This window comes from Helobdella robusta (assembly GCF_000326865.2).
Source record: "Helobdella robusta unplaced genomic scaffold HELROscaffold_3, whole genome shotgun sequence".
In the NCBI taxonomy this organism is placed as follows: Eukaryota; Metazoa; Annelida; class Clitellata; order Rhynchobdellida; family Glossiphoniidae; genus Helobdella; species Helobdella robusta.
This window is the reverse complement of record NW_008704501.1, coordinates 8,174,142-8,196,641: the sequence shown is the minus strand read 5'-3', so window position 1 is coordinate 8,196,641 and position 22,500 is coordinate 8,174,142. Positions and strand designations below refer to the sequence as shown.

The following is a 22,500-nucleotide window of genomic DNA, read 5'->3' as shown; positions in this document are numbered from 1 at the left end:
TTTACCTGAAAGGTAGGCAATGCTATCATCATTGTTATCATCATCGTCATAATCATAATCATGGTCATCACCATTTTTATCATCGTCGTCATCGTCATCATCATCATCACCAGCTTCAGTGTAAATGAGGAGATAGTGAGGAGCAGAATAGAGAGTAACCTATCTGGACTCTGTTGCAGATACGGCAGATCATTCGCCAAGAACATGGATATCATATCATTGCTACCATATCATGCATACCACGTTACTATAATTATATTAATTTTGATAATTAATTAATTATAATTAATTAATTGTAATTATAATTAATTATTACTATAATTATTTTAACCCAGTACACCCTGGAGACGTTTTGCGAAACGAGACGGGTCACCTGGTGCCACGAACCATACACTGGTTATGATGACGATCATAATAATAATAACAAATTATTATTATTACTATAATTATTAATATTAATATTATTGTTATTATTACTAAAATTATTATTATTATTGTTGTTACTATAATCATTATTGTTATTATTACTATAATTATTATTATTGTTATTGTTATTACCATAATTATTATTATTATTTTTATTATTACTATAATTATTATTAATATTATTATTAATTATTTGTTCATTCAGGACAACCGCACAATTTAGTTGCATTTCATCACCCTCATCATCATCATCAGCAGCAGCAGCTGCAGCTGCATCTTTCGTCCAGCCAATCACAAACCTCCAAAACATCCGACCCGCCACCCTCACCCTGGCAGCTGGAATGTTCACCTTCGGAAATTTTCAAGGACGAATCTAAATATATTGTCGTTCCTAGAACTACTACTATTACTGTGAGTTTGGTGATGATGATGATGATGATGCTGGCGATGATGATGATGCTGATGATGATGATGATTGTATCATGATGACGATGCATATATGAATGGGTCTGTCTAGCGTTAATGTAATTTTACTTCACAGGTTTATTTATTACACATACGTTTGCACTCACATACACACCACACACGCACACACACACACGCTCACACACACGCACACACACACAACACACGCGCACACACACACACGCACACAACACACCACACACGCACGCAGCATTGTTTTAGATGCACCTCGTCTGGCTGGTACCGCTGCAGAAGCTGTGCTGGTGATGGCGCCAAAATGTGCGTGAACTGCTTCGGATCTGGTCGGTGTGTGGGCACGACGACGGTTGGCAGTGTCAGGTCGGATTTCTCGGAGCGACACACAGCGGCACGGATTGGGAGTGAGTCGTGTTGGCACTGCCATGGGACTGGAAGGAGAAGGTGCGTGTCTGTTTGTGTGTGTCTGTTTGTGTGTCTGTTTGTGTGTGTCTGCTTGGTGTGTGTGTGTGTGTGAGAGTGTATGTAATTGTGTGTTTTGATGTAAATTAATTCCGTCCTAATGTAAATTTGTGTTTTCTGTTTGGGTCTCTTAGACATGTATCAATGAATTTTGTGAAGTTTATGAAAATTTATCTAAAATTTTGCATTTTTTTTAACGCGCACACATGTACGTCACACACACAAAAACACACTCATGCACACACACAAAATATTCACACACACACAAAATATTCACACACACACACAAACAAACAGACGGACAAACAAACAAACAGACAGACAAACACAAACATACGTCCAAATAAATAAGCACAAAAAGCGATGTTTAGACCCTTAAGTATCTTAAAGTAGGACATTCTTTATGCATTGCTTTTTCTATTCAAATGCTCAGAGCAGAAACTTTTAAAAGTAACTATTACTACCATTACTGCTACTACTACTACTACTACTGCTGCTACTACTACTGCTACACATACATACATACATACATACATACATACATACATACATACATACATACATACATACATACATACATACATACATACATACATACATACATACATACATACATACATACATACATACATACATACATACATACATACATACATACATACATACATACATACATACATACAAACATACATACATACGCATGTAAGAATGTAAATGTTTACGATTGACAAAAGCGATCAAATAGCTTGATTGTCATGACCCTGCTTCATTCATTCATCCATCCATCTCTCTATCCATATTTCCATCCATCCATCCATCCATCCATCCATCCGTCCGTCCGTCCGTCCATTCATTCATTTATTCATTCATTCATTCATTCATTCATTCATTCATTCATTCATCTATTTATTCATTCATTTATTAATTCATTCGTTCATTCCAATCGTACTTATTTAGTTTTTGTTTTTTAATTCCTACCTATATTTATACCTTACTCTTCCTTTTTCTCTTTCCATTTGACTTTCATTCATTCAATCGTTTATTCGTTCGTTCTTTCATTCATTCGCCCATTCACCCATTCATTCCTTCTTCCATTCATCCTGTCTCCCATTTATGCATCAATAAATATCTTTTTCCGGGTTTTTATCCCAACTTTCTTTATTACTAGACTGAAACTATTTAGAATTTTATTTTATTTCGTCATCATCACACACGCACACACACGCACAAACACACACTCACACACATATATATACATAAACATATATATATAATTATTTATAAAGTCTTTCAAAGACTTTTATAATTATTTACTCAGTGATCATAATAAATAATTGTATTTATGATAGTCTAAACCCAATATATATATATATATATATATATACAACCAGACAGACAGACAGACAGGCAGACAAACAAACAAATACACAGGTGTTCGATTTGTTGTGGAAACGGCAAGACAGTTTGTAGAACCTGCTTGGGCACTAGGTACCTGAAATGTTATCTCAAAGTTACTGTACAATAGTTAGTTAAGTGGTCGGATGGTTGGTTGAATGATAAATCAAAAATATACTACTACTACTACTACTACTTACTACTACTACTACTACTAACTACTTACCGCTACTACGACTACTACTACAACTACTACTATTACTTGCTACTACTATTACTACTAAATACTACTACTACTACTACTAAATACTACTACTAATAATAATACTAATAATAATAAGTACCAGAAAATAATTACCCCAGCTCAAATCAGACAACGGATAGGGTGATTGAAAATTACGAACTTCCGGCAGAGCTGGTCATTAGTTCGGCAGGAAATGACCTCATAACAGAGATGGGCGAGAAGGTGTAATTTATCGGTGTTGTACCTATTTGCTATTGTGTTTTGTCGGTATCGGTACTAAATTTCTTTATCGGTTTTTTATTTTTAACTATTTAAACGCTCTTATCTTCATGATGAAGCATTTAATCACATCAACAACAACATCGTCAAAATCAACAGCATCATCAAAATCAACAACAACATCATCAAAATCAACAACATCATCAAAATCAACAACATCATCAAAATCAACAACATCAACAGTTGAAACCCATAATGAGGTGTGGCCAGCAAATATATGACCTCACGCGTGACGTCATGCACGATCAGGTCAAGTTGGCCAGACATAAAAGGGTACTGGGGCAGGTTTGTACACCCTCACGCACACACGCACACATATACATACACACACATACATACATACGTACATACATACGTACGTACATACTTACAAACACACAGCGATCCAGACTCCGAAGCATCCCGATCGTAGAGTGCACATACGTTTGGAATGATGTTGACGGCAAACTCTGGCTGTATGGCGATGATTTGAAGTTGTACACGCAGGAAAATCATTATCAGGATTGCTGCTTGTGTACAATCATGTGAACACACACACACACATACCAACACGTACATTCACACAAATATGCACATACAGACGTACATACAAACTAATTCACACGGACCGATATTATACCCAAAATGAACAACTCACCTCTAGACCACATGCACAACATAACGCAAACAAGGACGCACCGAATAGTGATTTCTACCGAATAGTTGATCCGCTATTCGACCGAAGCTCATGGCCGAATAGAAAAGAACCCAGAATTTTGAACAAAATTCAATTTCGATAAACCCAAGGTTGAAAATTTTTACGCCGGATATTTTTTATCCGACCCGCCGACACTACTACAAACACACACACACACACGCACATATCATCTTTATTGATATCAATATACGTGTACCATATCTTCACTGTGTTATTATTCAACATTTTACTTTAAAAAAATGTTTTCTAAATCGTCTTAATTGTATGTTTGTATTTTAACGAGCATGTATCTTATTACGCGCGCACACACACACACACACGCACACACACACACGCACACACACACACACACATATACATAGATGCACACAAACGTACATTAGATGAATAAACGAATGAATCAATTGAATTAATTTCATCTTGTCATCACTACTAAATAAAATAACAAAAACGTCATTTCTTCGATTCCTCGTTCTTCCCCAAAATTAAACCATTTAAAAAATATAATCAAAAGTAAACTTCAATGAAGAATGTTTATATATTCATATTATATATATATATATATATATATATATATATATATATATATATATAGTACTACTTTCGCCCCCTTCTTTTCATAGCCAATAGGCATTGGGGACAATACCACTTGCCCCTGGGGGCTTGCTGGAGCCCGACGCATCCGTAATGGAACCATTCTAAAGGGCACTGTCGTGATGATGACGATGATTGTGGTGGTGATGATGAAGATGAGGTGGAAGTAGTGATGATGGCGATGATGATGATGAAAAGTCGGTCGCGATTAGCTTAGTCATAATGAACTGTCATCAACATCAGCATCAACAAAGCCATCAGCAACATTATGATAATAATCATCATCAGCAGCAGCAGCTGCAACTGCAACAGCAGCTGCAACCGCAACCGCAGCAGCATCAACACTAACGTCTTCGTTGTCGCATCCGACCATGTCTCCGTACGAGACATCGTTGCAGAGACAGTATCTAGGCTCGTTTGGATCTGCATGCCAGCCAGTGCTCGTTTCCTCGCTGACAACATCCCCACCACCACCACCTGGTTATGATAAAGATGAGGATGGTGATGATAATGATGATGAATGTGAAGATGATTATGATGATGATGATGGTGGTGACGGTTATGACGATCATAAACATATAAACACAACACAGACCATTAGCCGTATCGATGGAAGAAATCACATTATGTTGCTGTTGTTGTTGTTGTAGCTGTTGTTGATATAAAGCTGAACGGTGTGTCAAATTACCAGTGCCACTACTACCACCGCTGCTGCTGTTGTTGTTGCTGCTGCTGTGGCCGCCGTGCCTAAAATTTCATGTTGATGTTGCAGATAATGTTGTTGTCTGTGTTTTTGATGTTGTGGCCTGATATGGACCGATGTCACTCTAAATGATCCATCAACTCATTAATTCAAAGTGATGTAGCAACAACAACATCAACAACAACAACAACACCATCAACATAAACAACAACAACAACAACATCAACAACAGCATCAGCATCAACATCAACAACAACAACAACAACATCAACAGCCACATCAACAACATCAACAACAACAACAACATCAACAACACATACTTCTTATTCTTAGCCGTCGACTTACTACTCCCAACTAACACATTTCCATCAGCAATGTGCAGCATGGCGCCACTACTACTACCACCGCCGCCACCGTTATTATTATTATTTATATTATTATTATTATTATTATTGTTTATATTATTATTATTGTTATTATTATTCTGCGTGGGTGTCAGCAGCTTCGGGATTTTCCTGACAGCTTCGTAGCTGGCTTTTAAGCTAGCCGTCCGTCTGCCTTGCTGCATCTAACGATAATGAGGATAATGATGATAATTATAATTAATCGTAATTATTTAAAAATATTAACAATATTATTATTATTATTAGCGAACAAACCAACATACATGCATACAGACAAGTACATACATAAAAAATACAAACACACAACCACAACCAAACACAAACATGCAAACAAACAAACAAACAAACATACAACCAAACACAAACATACAAACAAACAAACAAACATACAAACATACATACCTCAACTGTGGCTCCGATAGCTCGAGAAGCTGCCACAGCGATGGCTGCATTGCTTCCACTGCCGACTAATAATGATGATAATGATGTTTATTATTATCATTATTATTATTAGTATGATTATAAAGAGCATTGTGTTTAATAATGATTATTATTATAGTAAAAACAACAACAACAACCACAACAATAAAAAAAACCTAAATTACAGCTTAGAGTAGGAACTTTTGGCTGCTGTTGTTGTTGTTGTTGCTGCTGCTGTTCATACAGATGTGACGTCATATTGTTGTTGTTGTTGTTGTTGGTGTGATGAATGTCAAGATATGCATGTTGTTGTTGCTGATGTTGTTGTTGCGCTTTATTGAAACTATGTAACAGGAATGTCGAATTAGTGTTGTTGTTGTTGTTAGTATAGTTTGTAGTCGTATCTTTGTTTAGCTCGGCGGCCAAAGATGATGACGACCCCAATCTCTCCAGGTTTGATTTCATGTTGTTGTTGATGTTAGTGTTGCTATTGTGGTTGTTGTTGTTGTTGTTGCTGTAGTTATGATGATGATGGTGGTGGTGGTGGTGTGATGTTGTTGTTGATGAGCTAGCCTGGTGTTTGTTTGCTGTTGTTGTTGCAGCTGTTGTCGTTGTTGTCGTTGATTGTTCATATGCTGAAGGGTATTTCCGCTCTGAATAAATTATTATAATCACATTGATTATAATATCTTTGCTTTTGAATAAATTATTATAATTATATTGATAATAATATCTTTGCTTTTGAAAATTTTGCAGTTTGCTTGTTGCTTTGTATATAGTTGTGTCTTTGTTTATGTTTCTGCGTTCGTTTGTAATAACTTCACAACAACATCACAAACAAAGGCATACAAAACTACAAAACAATACAAACAACAACAACAACAACAACAACAACAATAGATAAAAAAATTTTTTTAATTTTCTTACTTTCAGGTTTATGGTAGCCGATGAATTGGGGCGTCGAACGTTCTGACTCGATCGTTCCTGGCATCAGGGATAATTAGAGAAAAAAGTGTCTCACACCATCATTACGCAAATTAAGCAAATTAACTAACAGTAAAATATTTGAGAGGAATGGACAAAGTGGAAAAGCATGAGTTAGCGAGAAAGAAAGAGAGAGAGAGAGAGAGAGAGAGAGAGAGAGAGAGAGAGAGAGAGAGAGAGAATAAAAGCAAGAACAGGAAAAAAGAGAAAAAACAAATGAAAGAGCGAGAAGGAAACTTCATTGATTGAAATAAAAAAGAAGGATGGGAAAATAAATTGAGAAAGTAAGTATTTCAGAGAGAAAGAGAGAGAAAGAGAGAGAAAGAGAGAGAGAGAGAGAGAGAGAGAGAGAGAAAGAAAAAAGAGAGGGAGAGTTGAAACAAGTGGCATAGCACTAACTCCGTTCCAATATCTCTGTGATACCAGCATTATCGGCCTCCAGCTCCATTTTGAATTTCGACAACTCCTGATCAAGCTTTCTCAAATGACGTTCGACCTTGACATTATAGTTATTATAATTATAACTAATGCTTGTCTATCGAGAATTATTATTATTACAGTACTATAATAATACCCTGTAATCATTTACAGACAATGTTTGAAACCTTATACATTTTTTAAACTTTTATTTCCTCTCTTTTTCTCTCTTTTCCACACACACATGCACAGACAGACAGAGACACACACACACACGTACGCACACAGACAAACAGAACACACACACGCGAGCAACAACTGTAGACAAACCAGTTCGTAGATTTGATTGGCAAGTTGAACTTTCTCGTCTGCATCTTCTAAGACTTTTGCATACTCCTGAGTTTAAGTGTATGCATGCATGTATGTATGTCTATCTGTTTATTAGTATATAAACAAGTATGTGTAGTGTTTGTATGCAATAATTATATAAAATGAATAATCATTGATATATATATATATATATATATATATATATATATATATATATATAATAGATGACAAAAACACAAAATTTTTTAAAGAACTATAAAAACAGAAATAATTTTGCTATAATTTTTTTTTAAAAAAAAAAGGTTCTCCATACTTGTTTTATCTTTGCCATCTGCTCATCCTTCCACTCCTGTTTCATGATGTTTGAACTGCACCTCTTGAAAAACTGATTAACTTTCTCATCCAAACTATCAGTGGTGTCTAAGATTATAAAAACTAATATATATATATATATATATATATACATATATATATATATATATTTATTTATTTATTTATTCTTATCATATAGAAATTTATATAGTGTTAATTAAAAAAAAAAAGAAAGTTTCTCATAAAAACCATCAATATTGTCAGCTGGAATGGGCTTAACAGCACCATATTCAACATGAACAGAACCAGAAAATGTATATATGTATAGTCATATATATGAGAAATTAATTTATTTTAAAACATTTCACAATTATTTATTCACACATTTATTCATGCAAATTTATTGTATGTAATTTGTATAGTATGTATGTTTGTGTTTTTTTATGAATGTATGTGTGTATGTATGTACCTCTATCAAATGTATGTTATGTAGGTATGTGTTGTATATGATGCGTATGTCTGTAGTAGTGGAGTGTGTAGTGTGGTCTGTAGTGTTAGGTTAGTAGTAGTTTAATTGTTTTGTGTGAGTTTATTTAAAAAAAACTTTAATCTATGTTAAGTTTGATTTAGAAAGTAAGTAAATTAGGTAGGTATGTATGTATTGTATAATATTGTATAAATAATTATAATATGTACAATATTGTATGTATGTATGTCTGTTTTTAATGATTATTCCTAATTACTAACTGGAAACTTGCAGATCCATCTCTCGCATTTCCGTGAATTTGTCTCTCATCTCCATCGGCAGGTTTTCAATCACTAATTTTAGGAATTATCAACAACAGCATCAGGTAAGAAGTTTACTAATGGGAAATTTTATTGAAAAAATGATTGAAAAAAAAAGATTCAAACTCTACAAACTTTCTAAATAATCTTCCAAGTACAACATTTTTGAGTTTATATATTTTCGTTTTTTAGAATAAAACAAAATATAAAGCTGAATGAGATTAACTTTTAACTTTTTCGAGATAAGATGACAACAATAGAAAAAGGATCGGGCTATTTGGCTTATTGGCTTAATTAAAAAATTGTCTGGGTTTCAACAAACAGCTAATATTGAATATTTATTTAATTTAATATGTTTGAAATAATGTAATTAAATCGAATTATGTAATTAAAGATTATTTTTTCCAATTTAAATAAATCATTCCTTTTTGTTTCGAAAACACAGTGGCTAACATACCGCTTAATAATATTAACTTCTAATTATATGCTTCTACACCTAAACAGCGGTAAACTTTAACGGGGGCATTTAAATTTGACTAGAATAAAAAAAAATTACTGATTATAGTTCAATCCTAGTAGGCCAACCCATGGCTTCAGTGAGCCACTGTATTTCACCGGACAAAAAGCAATTTTTATATTTATATCAAAAAAAATAATTTAATAAAACATAATTCTATTTAATAAAAACCAATAAAATTACTACATTATCAAGTAAATAATTAATATAGCAAGCTCGTTAAAACACCCGCAATTTCGTAAGCCAATAAGCCAACAATCCAAGCAAGTCAAATAGCCACTCCTTCATCTATGGTAATTAAGCGATAATTGAGGAAATTTAAAGTTGTAATATTTAAAATACTTTTACAGGCGTTCCTAAAATACAAAAATTATGTTCAGAGTAAATCTGACGAGTTTTGCTTTGAGTGTCATGAAGAACTTTCTTCCGACCAGCCAATTGTAAGTTTAAAAAAAATTGGCATCGTCTATTTAATCGTGATTACCCATTACTGATTACTCATTACTTGCTTTGCTCCCTACCTTGCCTATTTACTACCGTTGCTTGTTACTTTCGTTATTTGACAGCAGTTAATTTTAATCTCAAATTGTATTTGTTACACTTTACAGCCTGTCACGGGTCAATCTTAGCAGCCTGATAAGGATTGAACCACTGACAAAATTTCCAACAACCCAAACAACTGCACTGACAAACTGCGAGCTACTTAAATCCAGCGCATGTGCAGTTAATCTTCAACAAATTAGGGCATCGGCCAGAACTCATTATCGCCCTAACGTTCACAAACGTCTAAAGAAGCATGGATTAGAAAAAAGGCTATCGACAAGGAGAGGACTAATTGTTCTTTGGAGAAGGCTTCTCAAAGGAAGGCATTCTCTCTCAACCTAATTATCAATTAAAAGTTCCATCATAATTGAAATTTTGTCATAAATATACTTTTTTGTAATTTTTTCTATTCTGATTTCATTAAATACATAAATCACAAATCGTTAAATTCCATCTACAAAAATGTCCATTGTGAACACGAATTTTCAATGCAATAGTGTTAGGTTCATGTAATTGTCAGTGATGACCAAAAATGATATTTCCAAGATAATTAACATTTGCTTAATCCACTTTTAATAGATCTTTATTGAAAATAACTTGAAAAATTAATTAGCATTGGTGTCAAACAAATAGAGCCATTACAAGTGCAAACGACAAAAAAATATATGTACAGAACAGTCGTTTGGCAGAATCATTAATTCTTCCAATTATAATATGGTAATAATATGAAATAATAAATAGAACAGGGTCGAGATGTCTTCATCTTTATTTGTGCAACTGTGGCTGAGCAAATGAGAGGGGGCGACGAAACAGAAGGATGTGTGGCTCTGTTGGGATGAATTATTATATTATTTTAGTCAATTACAATATTAGCCAGTCTTAAAATATTTAAATATTTACCAACAAATTTAAAAATTAAAATTTGGAAGATGTCTCAAAAACTTACCAGGCCCGTGCATCATGTAGTGCTGCCATCCCTGGCTCTGCTGGACCCCAATGCCTCTCCATTCATCTTCTGACATCAGGTGGTTCTTTGGAACCAATTTTGCAATTTCCTTGGGCAACATCACATGCCTATTTTAAAAACATAAATTTAAAAAATTGTTTTATAGAAAATGGCAGAAAATTAATTTTAAGCTAAAAATTTGCCGTAGCGAGTAAATAACAAAATCCGGGGAATTGATCCCAGATGCGATAATAAAACAAAAATAAAAAAACAATGAACAGCGAATCACGATTTAAAACGCTTAAAAACAAGATTAAGTCACAAACCTGTATTCATAAAACTCGTCAGTGTACTTATCGGAATAATAAATATCCTTTTGAGACATTTTTCCTGAACTTGCAGTGAATTTGAGCAAAAAATGAAACAGATCGGAATCAAATTTGTGGCGCGCTGTCAACGTGCAGATTAAATAAATACCCAGGATTAGGACAAAGAAACTCGATAAACACAGAGGTGCTTTAATGGTCGTAAAAATCATGTATAAACTAAACAAAGAATTGTAAATTCATTTATTTCTAACAATTTTTATTGTGATCTCGTAATGAAAGTCACTCATAAATGTTGTTTAATTATTTAAATTTAATTATGAAATATATTTAATTTAATCATCTCTATAGAAACGAACAATCCAGCATAACTTTGTCTTTCGCGCCACTAGCAACCCAGCTTTCAACGGCATTCCTGCTTTAATTACGGCTCAGAATTTCAATTTTTCAAATCAACAATTTGTTCTTTAAACCTTTATTTTATCAAATTCGATTGTAAAACTCGATAAAATGAACTCAATTGAGCATATGGACAAGCCAAAGAGGTAGGGTACATTATTTTCTCATTTCACCCAGTATCAGCAGACCAAATATTTTCATTAATTAAATTAGTTTAAATTTTGAACTTTCAAGTAACTCGACTATTAAATAAGATACATTAAATTATTAATAAAAGTAAAAAAATCACAAAACCGCAGAAATCCCCAGCCGCCAGGTGGTGCAAGTAGCATGATATTTGGTCCGTACCCTACAGAAGTTATCAAACCGAGAAACAACCATACAGCGTCCACCATTTTTGACTCGGACAATCAGGAAAATTTGGACAAAAGAAACGTCGACGTCAACAATAACTTCTCCCCGAACGTTCAGAATGAGATCGTCAGTGAAAAGTCAGTTCACGAGAAAAACTTCAAGAAGCAGGGTCGTTTAGTTTGCATCTGTTTAGAACCTATTTTATTACACATCTTACATGTAACTGACGAATTTTTGTTTTAAAATTTTTTTGAAATTTAATTTATTTATTCGAAAATAATTAATTTGAGACAGGTTTTAATCCAATCACTGGTGAGAATTATTGTCAGTCTGCTGCTGAGAACGGGGTAAGCGGCGACAAGACGAATGTGAAGCCGGTTTAAAATGATTTTGTAATTCTTCTAATAGTAAATTAAAAAAATTCAATTTTAATTCGTTTTTTATTGTAACTTGAGCCAAAGTTTTATTTTGAATTCTTTTCCAGAAGGCCACTGGCGCCCCAGTGACCCCACCAATTATGACGTCACGTCGTCAGCCACCTGGCGGCAAATCTTCAATGTTGTGGTAGCGATTAGAGGTTGTAGTGAGTGATTCGTGTTTGTGTCTAGTGAGGATTAGACAGAATTATTGCTTGTACACCTGTTTGAACGTGGCCTTCACTAAATTTTTTCAGCAGTTTTTTTAATCAACATCTTATTAGTATTATTAAGTCATTCAGGTTTATCAGAAATTATTTTGCCTATTTTTTTCTTTTCAATTAATTAATTTATTTTAATTCGTTTTTTCATTAAATTATTCTATTCAACGTTTGTTTTTCATTCATTCAGTCAGTCAGTAGGTCGGTCAATTATTCAATCACACATTCATTGAATCATTCATCCATTTATTTAACCAATTTATTCATATATAATAAAAGCTAACATTGGTTTTAACACTGACATTTTTACACAATGCATTTCTTTGGCTCACTATATAAAGACGAACTGTATTATGTATATTATATTGCTATAACATTATGATAACTAAAAGTTCGTGTGCCTATAAAATAAATAAATCAATTAATTTTTTGTTTGTTCGTCTGCGTCCATCTGTCTGTCCGTCTGTCTGTTTGCACGTTCTAAATTAAAAAAGAATTAACGCTTCTGTTATAAATGCGTTTCTAAATTTTACCCTAAAAAACGACGTCATCGTAACTGCAAATAAAAACATAAACAGAAAACTTTGTCATTAGAGGAATGAAAAAGTAACAATTTTACACCCGATCTTCAGGTATAATTTTATATTTATTCATTCATTTATTCGGCTTATTTTATATAATTCATGAGATAGAACACACGCACGCGCACACATAAGCATAATAATATTTCCGATAAGAAATACAAAAACATAAAATGAAATATGTGTCTGTATATTCGATAAGTTTTAGTAAGTTGAGTCACATGGTAAAAGATAATATCATAGGACCTTGTTTAAAAGTAAAGATGTATAGATAGATAGACAGGTGGATAATAGAGAAAAGATGGAGAGAGAGAGAGTGATATCATGATACCCACATCCGTCTACTGTACGTTCTGTAAATCTTCCTCATCATACTTGGTACCAATAGGATACAAACATCGCAGAGTCATCATTGTTTTTGTTGGTAGTAAGCTTTAGAAAATAATTTAAAATTTCCAAAATGTTGATTTTCATATTGCATTATTTGTCGTATTTTGTTAAATGCGTGTGTGTGTGTGTGTGCGTGTGTGTGTGTGTGTGTGACTTTTTTGCGTTAAACGGCGATGAAATGGTGATGCAAATGATGATAAAATCTTAAATAATTACATCACTCTAATTTACACACGCACACACACACGCTCATGCACACACACACACACACACACAGTTAATGTGTACATTAAAATGCAACAAAATAAATTACAATCGCAGTCGACAACATCTCATGACACTGCACAACACTGTATAATACGATACGATACAACGCAATTCGATACGATACTTTGTCAGTGCATTGATTTTCCATAATTGTTTCGGGACGAATATATGTTTCTGATCCCTGAGAACACCATCTAGCACGTCGTCTGCTAACTTTTCAGGTGACACGAGTTTTACACCTCTATAAACGAATAAATAATAATATAATAGTAATAATTTCGAAATAATAATGAAAATAATGAAGCAAAGTACTCCAAACTATATTCCTCCGGTATTTTGTTAAGCAAATCGGTATCGACGAATGATGAGTATACAACCGATACACGAATACCGGTTCTCTTGTATCGGAACATCTCTTCTATCAATGACTCTGATAGTCCTCGTAAGCCGAATTTAGAAGCTCTAGAGTTATTTAACAAATTTCTTTTATTAAATATGTGAGTTTACAACAGATATGCATAAATCAGGGTTGTTAATATCGAATTATCGCTATCGACGAGATATTGTATCGAAACCGACGATACCTTTTTCAATGCTGGCTCTGGTATCAGCAATACTTTTGATGTTCAGTATCAAAATAGTCAAAATTGACTATTTGTATCGCCATGCGATAGACTTTGTAATGAAATTTCACGGTGAAAAATATTCAATAGTAAAGTGTGTGTAGCGATAGAATATCTACTAACGAGTAGTCGCAACAGAGAGCCACTCCCAGACAGCCTCCAATCGAGGAGATGTTCACGATGTGACCTCCGTTTCTCCGGAACATTTCGGGTAAGAATTCTTGGATTGTCTGTTTGTTGTGAAAATATCGAGAAATTGTTCATAAAATATTTTATTGTATTGTCGAATATAGTAGTCTATGACGGTACAATGTTGTTCGTTTGAGAAGGCACGCCCTGACAAACAAACATACACAAACACACGCAAACACACACGCACACACTCATACAAACCCAAAACGCGCCAAGCAGATTAACATCAATCAGTCTTCGAATTTCTTCTTCAGTTAGTTCTAACATTGTTTTGTAATTTGCTATGCCCGCGTTGTTCACGAGAATGTTGACCTCACCTAAGTCCCTATTGACCTTTGCGGCAACCTTTTTGACGTCATCTCTGTTTGAAACGTCACACACGTATGGAATGCATTTGACGTTGTATGAATTTTCAACAAGCCTGGCCGTCATGTCACAACTTTTCTTTTAGGCACACGTTCGGTTAGATTTATTAAATGAAATACAATTAAATGAAAATTAACATTTCACTTTGAATTTATCAATAAAAATGGAAAAAACAGCCAAAATAAGCATTAAATTTTAAAGTTAAACATAGAACACATTTACAGACCTTACCTTGTCGATATCTATAAGGGCTAATTTCGTATTCTCGGCAGCAAACTTGAGGGCCAGCTGCCTTCCAATGCCGCCCCCAGCCCCCGTTATGAACACCAACTGGCCGTTTATACTCTTACGTTTCTTCAACATCAGTATTTTTTCTATGATCTCATTCAGCCAGCACCAGATAATTGTTAAAATTTTTAACATGTTTTATAGTCTGAAATATTTATACAATAAACTTCAAATATAATGATGAAGTATATACCAAATGTTTAATAATAACTATTAAAATTACTAATTCTTGATAGATATATGTGAATATTACTTAAACTAATGAAATGAAAGCCTGTAGACCTCAATATTTAACCATTCAAAGCTCACAGACCAAGCTATAAATATTGTTATTCCTGTTGGTTTGGTTATTGATGTTGTTGTGTTATTGTTGTTTCTGTTGTTGTTAGTGTTATGTTGTTGCTGTTGATTTCTATAACAAAGGTTTTATACTTACAAATTGAAAGAAATGATTATATTTATGAATTAATTTTTTTTCTGGGTTCAAAAAAGTTGAAATTTAAGCATGGAACATGAAATATTCAGGTTTTAAAAATTACTAATCATGGTCTTAATCAATTTATTCATCCTTTTTTCGTTTTTTCCGCTAATAATGTAAACTATTGTTGTATATTCATTAAATAATATTAAATACTTTTGAATTGTTTATAATCATTTTAAAAATGGCTCCAACATACAAATTTTTGCTTTAATTAGTGTGTATTCAGATGTGTCGGGCATATACTTTAAATATGTGATAGGGTGCAATAGGGAGTGGCGACAATTAAAAAACAAAACGCTTCCACTTCATATTTAAAAATAAATTTAAGTCAAAAGATTATATGCTATTGTGAGGAATGGCGTGTAACTCGTGTTTTCTTTAATGTTAATTTAACGTGATTTGCTGTTAATATTTTATATTTAAAAATTATGTTTGATCCAGGCGCTGCCCGGAACGGAAATTTTATAAATTATTATTCTTTTAATCCGCCATCGGAAAGGTTAAAGTTCATACCTAAAGATTTACTAATACAGGTCTGCTGGGAAAACTGTGAAGCAAGGCAAGAGTACAAATATGAAGATAGCGGTAGAAAAGTGTTTTTGTTGTTGGATGTTGGATGCAACTCTGGGGTTACTGAATAAATTTCATTTATAAATTTCATTTATTTATTTCAATGATTTTTAATTTATTTTTGTTAAACCTGTGAGCAATCGAATCAAACATCAAATCAAATGAATCGAATCTCAATATTATTAAATTTTAATTGAATAAATGTTTTTGTGTTATAAATGTTATAAATTATAGAAGTTTTAAGAAATATTTCAAATTATATTTTTTTATTTACGTTTTAAATAAGAATGATGATTTTTTAATGCAGGAACTAACAAGAAACTTGTTTAATCAATTTAGTGAAGATCCTAACGCTAAGCCTAACAGTCACAGTTTGTTCACCATGAAAATATTAGGAATCGACATTGATCCGGTTTTAATTGAAAGAAGTGAAGAATGCAATCAAAATTCCGAGAAACTTTCGTTTAAAATGGCAGACATCATGTCAGAAAAAGACAGATCAACTGTACTTGAAAGTTTTTTGAAAGAAAATTATTCTCTCCAATTTGACATTTCATTTCTTTTTTCAATTACGATGTGGATTCATTTAAATAATGGTGATGACGGATTAAAAAATTTTTTACTGTACATTTGTCAAATTTCAAAGTGCATTCTCTTGGAGCCACAGACTTGGAAAAATTATAAATCTGCAGTTAGGAGGATGAAACGTTCTAAAAGTGAACCTTTCAAACATTTCCCCAGCCTAAAATGGCGTGAGAATGTTGTGAATGAAATTTGTGAATTCCTAACTGAATCTTGTTCTATGAATCTTATTAAAAAGTTTGGAGAGACAGGTTGGGATAGAAGTTTGCTTTTGTTTAAAAGAAGTAAATGAATCCGCTTTAAACAAATAACTTGAAATTCACCAGATGGCAATATAAAATAGTGATTAGGTTAAATACATGAAAAAGTACCAACGTGGCAACAGCAAACTTGATTCATAAATGTTCACCTACATTGTAAACGTGGTTGCCAATGGATACAAGCCTGCATACACAATGGAATGTTATAGATTGCAGTTAGCAGGTGGATGGATTGTCATATCACCTGGAAAATACTTATGAATTTGTCACTATTGTTATTAATTTCTTGAGTTATATGTTTTGTTGTATAGAAAATAAAATCTATTTTGAATCAAGTGCATTAAGAGTTTTTTGTTTATCAATCTAATAAACGAATTTTTTAAAGGATAACTTGTATGGAATAAGAAAAAACCGACTAATTCGTTTTGTTTCTTCAATTATTTACGGTTAATTTTGAAAAAAAATCTAATTTTCGTCTGCTTATTTGGGACCTACAACGCAGATGCCGAATTCAGTGTCGTGGAAGTGTAATAGCACAGTCGACGTCGAGTCACGTCCCCAGTTCCGTGAAATTAGGCAAACTTACGTGACTGGGGTCAGAGATAACATGAAAAGAAGACCAAGAAGAGTTCGCTTTAAAAACGTTTTCGAGTATTATACTTGCTATTATATTTTCCTGGCTGTCGTTGGTTTCTTATTAATTGGTATTTTCTTGATGATACATTTGATCAGGTGTCTAATTTTTGAGACTAGCGACGTTGGGAAATGTTTTATGAGGCTTGAATTGAAGAATTAATAAAAAAAATGTTAAAAACTTCTTAGTTTTCAATGCGATTAAAAAGTAATTTTTTAGTTGAGTCGTATTGCGTTGATACGTTGCTAAGAAACATAATTATTTCGATTCGTAATTTCGGTTCTATGCTCTATTGTTTGTTCTCTGGTTGTGGTTGCTAGAGTAGGTTCGCAGTTTTTTTCATTTGTTTCAATAATATTTCATTAATTTTATTAAAAAATGAGCGACATTGAACGCTTTGACGGTTTGCTGTTGAGTATGGCCAATCAATGTGAAGGAGGAATAAAAGAGGTGATTTTAAATGACGTTCTCGTAACTATTTTATTATCGTCTGCCATTATCCTTCTCGAAGGTTCCAAAACAAAAATTTTTTTCTATTGTCAAGTTCTTAATATCGTTTTTCAGATCATATCAAATTTTTCTGTGAAACAAAACAAATTATTAATGTATTTTTGGTTTGTAAATCTTGAATTAATGATGAAAAATTGGTTTAACTTACTTACAGTTACTAGAAGTTATGTTCAGTTTTCTGAGTCGAAAGACAGACTTCTACATTGGTGGGGGCAAAGGGGCAGCTCAGAAAGTTAGTAGTAGTGTTTTCTTCACTTTGGTAACTAAAGTTTAGTAATTATTTTTATTTTATTTGACATAATTTTCAATTTATTGCTTCTCTTTATTATTAGATTATTATTTAGCCTTTTATCAGTAAGTGTGAAGTAGACTTAATTACAAAATCCACATAGTAAAGTAATTTTTATTAGTATTATGTCATTAACCAACTGTCTAGCTTTTACTGGAAAAATTCCTCATGTTTGAAAAACCGGCTCTGGAAAGGGCAGAAAAGGAGAGGAAGCAGAGAGAGGAAGACGAGAGGATTAGGAGAGAGAAGTTAGCAAAGAAGAAGGCCAAAGAAAATGGAGTAGGAGATCAAGAGGAAGGTGCTAAAATTGTTGAAATAACCGATGAAGAAGCCGAAAAGTTGCAGAAGGAAATTGACGAAGAAAAAGTTAATTGGATTCTTTTTTTACTAGCAACAAAAACATTGTTATTTTTTTCTTTTATTAATTTTGTTTGACTTGTTTTTTTTATCATTTTCATGAATAGATGCTCTGTGTTTTTACACTGATTCATTTGAAGAAATAATTTTAGATTTAATGTGCAGCTCTCTTTCTTTCTCACACACACACACACACGCATGCACACACACACAAATTTTCTCATTTAAAAAGAAAAGAAAGGTTGCAGAATCTATGAAAAGTGAAGACAATGATGTTGGTTCAACTGCCTCTACTGCTACCTCTTCATCATCCTCTTCAAACGCCACACCTTTGGCCTCTGCTACTAATAATAACATTAATAATGTTGAAACATCTACCAAAGATTCCACAACAGCCAAAGCTGATAAGAAAGAAAACGTGATTAGTTTTTTTCTGTAATTTTTGTGTATTTAAAAAAGTCCATGCTTTGATCTTGTTATTTTTATAATTTGAAAAATTTTGACCCTTTATGAACACTGTTTTAAAAATTGAAAAGGCTGATGAGGAAGAGGAAGAGGATGAGAAGGACAAAGGCAAGTTGAAGCCAAATTCTGGCAATGGGGCTGACCTTGAAAAGTACAAATGGACACAAACTCTTTCTGAAATAGAAGTCAGTTGGGTCATTTTTTTACTTTTTCTTCTTTTTTCTATTGTTTTTTCTTTCAGTCAGTCTGGCTGTCTCTCTGTCTGTCTGTCTATCTATTTATACTTAGTTGATTGGTTGGCTTGCTGCATGGTTGATAAGTTGGTTGGTTGGCTGGTTGATTTGCCAGTTGGTTGATTGATATTATAATGCTACCAGGTTAGGATCCCACTAAACATGACAGTCAAAGCTGCTCATGTAAACGTAGTCTTCAAAAAGAAGGTTTGTTGATTGCTTTTTTTTTTCGATCATCTATCTATCAACATACTTATCTCGTTATTACTGTTACTATTGTCGTTATTATTTCCCTGATCTCTCTTCTAGCACCTGTTAGTGAGTCTGAAGGGACATCCTCCGATCATCGACTGTGAGACTGATCATGAGATAAAGGTTGAGGAGTCGACCTGGTGTCTCGAGGATCGCAAATCGATTGTGCTACAGATTGAAAAGGTGATTGGTTGGTTGGCTGGTTGATTGGTTGGTTGGTAGATTGGTTGGCTGGTTGATTGGTTGGCTGGTTGATTGGTTGGCTGGTTGATTGGTTGGCTGATTGGTCTTTTAGGGCATTGTCTGGTTTGTTAATTGGTTGATTATAAATCACGCCTCTTACCAATCATGAAAACTTATAACAAACTAATCAATGCATATTTTCTAATCTAAAAACTTGCCAATCAGTCAATCAACCAATCAATCAATCAGTCAGTCAATCAATCAACCGACCAATCAGGTCAACAAAATGGAGTGGTGGAGTCGCTTGATCAAAACAGATCCTGAGATAAACACGCGTAAAGTTGTCCCTGAAAATTCCAAAGTAATTTTTTATTTTTTTTTTACCATTATTATTGTTATTATTATTGATGTTGTTATCATTATTTTTAATATTGTTGATGTTAATGTTGAAGTTAAACCCATGAAACGTTAAAAATGTTAGTGCGTTTTCGCTTGCGTTTGAACCCCAGCTCTCCGACTTAGACGACGACACGCGAGGGACAGTTGAGAAGATGATGTACGATCAGAGGCAGAAGGAGCTAGGTCTGCCAACCTCCGAGGACCAGAAGAAGAATGAAATACTCAAGCAGTATGTCTATTGATGATGAATTGCTATGATGATGTTGACCGGCTGCTGCTGTTGTTGAAAAATGTTGAAGATGATATTGATGATGATGTTGAGTAATGTTGCCGATGTTACCATATAACAATCATAATTTTTTTTATAATAATTATAATAATAAACAATTATTATGACATTAACAATAAAAAGAAAAATAATATAATTATTTTTCAGGTTTATGGAAAAACATCCTGAGATGGATTTCTCCAAGGCAAAATTTTCTTAAAGAAACATTATTTATTATTATTGTCATTGTTAATACTATTGTTATTATTGTTATTGTTGTTGTTAATGTTATTACTTTCATCTTTTTGATGCGTCAATTTATGTCATGTTAATGCTATGCCTGATTTAAATATTATTACCATTATTTAATACATTGTCATTTTTATAAATATTATTCTTTGAGAGAGATTTTCTGTGTGTGTTTTGAGTTGATCGATTGGTTGATTGGTTGGTTGATTGGTTGGTTGATTGATTGATTGATTGATTGATTGATTGATTGATAAGTTTACTGATAAGTTAGTTAATTGGTGTTTGTTTTAAGCAATTACACACTTTTTTTATATTCAGATTTCTATGTTAAAATTTTAGAAAAAAAAACCTTGGTTTATATTCCTATTTTAAAATACAATAAGAAGAGTTGAGTTGAAAACCTCTTCAGTGTAATATAACCTGGTTAATTAGCGTATTTCGTTAGCGCAACAAACACACACACACAAACACACACATATATATGCATAAAAAACTAAAAAAAAAAAACATACGTACGAACATTACCTGGAAATATTAGCTATTTTCACCTAGTATATCTGCGTAGCGTTGTATCAGTTTGCAGAAGAAACTATGGTTAAAAGGTTTAAGAATTGAAATATGATACAAGAAGGATGTGTGTGCGTGTATGTATGTATGTGTATACGTAACTATATGTGTGTGTGTGTACGTGTGTGAATGTGTAACGATGATGATGATGGAGATAAGACGATGACGTTTCTTTGTTATTCCATTAGGTGAGAATGAGAAGTGCATGGATGAATATTTATTCGTGCGATTATCCTAGCTGACGGGGCTCAGACATCTTGGTATGTGTGTGTGTGTGTGTGTGTGTGTGTGTGTGTGTGCGTGCCTGCATGTTTGTTTGTATGTATGTATTAATTTATGGGCAAAACATTTCTTTTGTTTGGTATGTATGTAAAAATGAATGACTTGTATGAATGAATGAATGAATGAATGAATGAAGGAATGAATGAATGAATGAGGAAATAAACAAATGAATGAATGATTAAACAATTGAAGGAATGAAGGAACCATCGAACGAACGAGAAAATAAACAATAAAAAATTAAATGAATAAATTATTAAAATACACCAGTGAAATTATTTGCTTCGCTGTAATTTAAGTTCACATCTAAAATTGGTACGCAACTACTACTACTACTATTGTTGTTGTTGTTGTTGAATGGGCTAATATTGGCAATACCCGAATCTAATTTATTTCCAGTTGTTACTCTGTTTGTTGAAGATGAGCTGATTGGCTGTGGTGTTCGTATTATTGTTGTCGTTACAGCTGATGATGTTGTTGTTGATGTAGTTGTTGCTGATGTTATCGATGTAGTTGCTGCTGGTGACGTCATAGCTGGCGAATCAAAGACTTTATTGATGTTTGAACATTTTTTAATCTTTCCAAGTGATGAAATAAAT

General features: G+C 33.2%; 7 protein-coding genes across 7 annotated transcripts in view; 4 read left to right on the top strand and 3 right to left on the bottom strand.

Annotated features, from left to right (window-relative positions):
- The window catches only part of HELRODRAFT_161895 (hypothetical protein), a gene marked incomplete at both ends in the record, with an annotated part of 8,014 nt that extends 3,988 nt beyond the window's left edge, over positions 1–4,026 (top strand). Inside the window, 9 exons of the mRNA XM_009021766.1 lie at positions 1–12; positions 114–243; positions 336–396; positions 632–837; positions 1,103–1,311; positions 2,761–2,853; positions 3,088–3,190; positions 3,431–3,532; positions 3,919–4,026. The exon at positions 1–12 is cut by the window's left edge and continues 119 nt beyond it. Of these exons, the coding sequence (XP_009020014.1) occupies positions 1–12; positions 114–243; positions 336–396; positions 632–837; positions 1,103–1,311; positions 2,761–2,853; positions 3,088–3,190; positions 3,431–3,532; positions 3,919–4,026 (1,024 nt within the window). The remainder of the gene's footprint in view (positions 13–113; positions 244–335; positions 397–631; positions 838–1,102; positions 1,312–2,760; positions 2,854–3,087; positions 3,191–3,430; positions 3,533–3,918) is intronic.
- A 327-nt stretch (positions 4,027–4,353) lies between these two features.
- Positions 4,354–8,910, bottom strand: HELRODRAFT_188772 (hypothetical protein; the record flags this gene model as incomplete). The annotated part of the gene is made up of 10 exons (XM_009021765.1): positions 4,354–4,652; positions 4,888–5,015; positions 5,134–5,285; positions 5,562–5,809; positions 6,048–6,112; positions 6,993–7,049; positions 7,449–7,545; positions 7,797–7,862; positions 8,110–8,216; positions 8,856–8,910. 10 exons carry the CDS (start codon positions 8,908–8,910, stop codon positions 4,542–4,544), a joined length of 1,086 nt encoding a protein of 361 aa, XP_009020013.1. The 3' UTR covers positions 4,354–4,541.
- Positions 8,911–10,344: 1,434 nt separating this feature from the next.
- On the bottom strand, positions 10,345–11,361 carry HELRODRAFT_185003 (hypothetical protein). Its single transcript, XM_009021764.1, has 3 exons — positions 11,227–11,361; positions 10,901–11,028; positions 10,345–10,781 (listed from the first exon to the last, which is right to left on the bottom strand). The coding sequence occupies exons 1-3, from the start codon at positions 11,283–11,285 to the stop codon at positions 10,720–10,722; spliced, it is 249 nt and encodes an 82-aa protein (XP_009020012.1). The 5' UTR covers positions 11,286–11,361; the 3' UTR covers positions 10,345–10,719.
- A 272-nt stretch (positions 11,362–11,633) lies between these two features.
- Positions 11,634–13,050, top strand: HELRODRAFT_188771 (hypothetical protein). The gene is made up of 4 exons (XM_009021763.1): positions 11,634–11,771; positions 11,925–12,148; positions 12,274–12,356; positions 12,464–13,050. The coding sequence occupies exons 1-4, from the start codon at positions 11,737–11,739 to the stop codon at positions 12,545–12,547; spliced, it is 426 nt and encodes a 141-aa protein (XP_009020011.1). The 5' UTR covers positions 11,634–11,736; the 3' UTR covers positions 12,548–13,050.
- A 202-nt stretch (positions 13,051–13,252) lies between these two features.
- HELRODRAFT_94681 (hypothetical protein) lies at positions 13,253–15,461 on the bottom strand (the record flags this gene model as incomplete). Its single annotated transcript, XM_009021762.1, has 6 exons — positions 13,253–13,629; positions 13,979–14,093; positions 14,174–14,316; positions 14,601–14,707; positions 14,871–15,113; positions 15,267–15,461. The coding sequence occupies 6 exons, from the start codon at positions 15,456–15,458 to the stop codon at positions 13,539–13,541; spliced, it is 891 nt and encodes a 296-aa protein (XP_009020010.1). The 3' UTR covers positions 13,253–13,538.
- A 771-nt stretch (positions 15,462–16,232) lies between these two features.
- HELRODRAFT_155848 (hypothetical protein) lies at positions 16,233–17,248 on the top strand (the record flags this gene model as incomplete). The annotated part of the gene is made up of 2 exons (XM_009021761.1): positions 16,233–16,433; positions 16,682–17,248. 2 exons carry the CDS (start codon positions 16,233–16,235, stop codon positions 17,246–17,248), a joined length of 768 nt encoding a protein of 255 aa, XP_009020009.1.
- Positions 17,249–18,164: 916 nt separating this feature from the next.
- HELRODRAFT_106760 (hypothetical protein) lies at positions 18,165–21,472 on the top strand. Its single transcript, XM_009021760.1, has 10 exons — positions 18,165–18,300; positions 18,515–18,592; positions 18,797–19,015; positions 19,239–19,424; positions 19,543–19,656; positions 19,849–19,911; positions 20,014–20,139; positions 20,417–20,500; positions 20,649–20,767; positions 20,975–21,472. Exons 1-10 carry the CDS (start codon positions 18,229–18,231, stop codon positions 21,024–21,026), a joined length of 1,113 nt encoding a protein of 370 aa, XP_009020008.1. The 5' UTR covers positions 18,165–18,228; the 3' UTR covers positions 21,027–21,472.
- The last annotated feature ends 1,028 nt before the right edge of the window (positions 21,473–22,500 follow it).

Coding starts and splice junctions, on each gene's coding strand:
- HELRODRAFT_185003 (XM_009021764.1), bottom strand. CDS start 11,285: ATGTCTCAAAAGGATATTTATTATTCCGATAAGTACACTGACGAGTTT. Junction 11,029..11,226: donor GACGAGTTTTATGAATACAG/GTTTGTGACTTA, acceptor TTTTTAAAATAG/GCATGTGATGTTGCCCAAGG. Junction 10,782..10,900: donor CTACATGATGCACGGGCCTG/GTAAGTTTTTGA, acceptor TCATCCCAACAG/AGCCACACATCCTTCTGTTT.
- HELRODRAFT_188771 (XM_009021763.1), top strand. CDS start 11,737: ATGAACTCAATTGAGCATATGGACAAGCCAAAGAG. Junction 11,772..11,924: donor CATATGGACAAGCCAAAGAG/GTAGGGTACATT, acceptor ACAAAACCGCAG/AAATCCCCAGCCGCCAGGTG. Junction 12,357..12,463: donor ACAAGACGAATGTGAAGCCG/GTTTAAAATGAT, acceptor ATTCTTTTCCAG/AAGGCCACTGGCGCCCCAGT.
- HELRODRAFT_106760 (XM_009021760.1), top strand. CDS start 18,229: ATGAGCGACATTGAACGCTTTGACGGTTTGCTGTTGAGTATGGCCAAT. Junction 18,593..18,796: donor GCAAAGGGGCAGCTCAGAAA/GTTAGTAGTAGT, acceptor CCAACTGTCTAG/CTTTTACTGGAAAAATTCCT. Junction 19,912..20,013: donor ACGTAGTCTTCAAAAAGAAG/GTTTGTTGATTG, acceptor TCTCTCTTCTAG/CACCTGTTAGTGAGTCTGAA.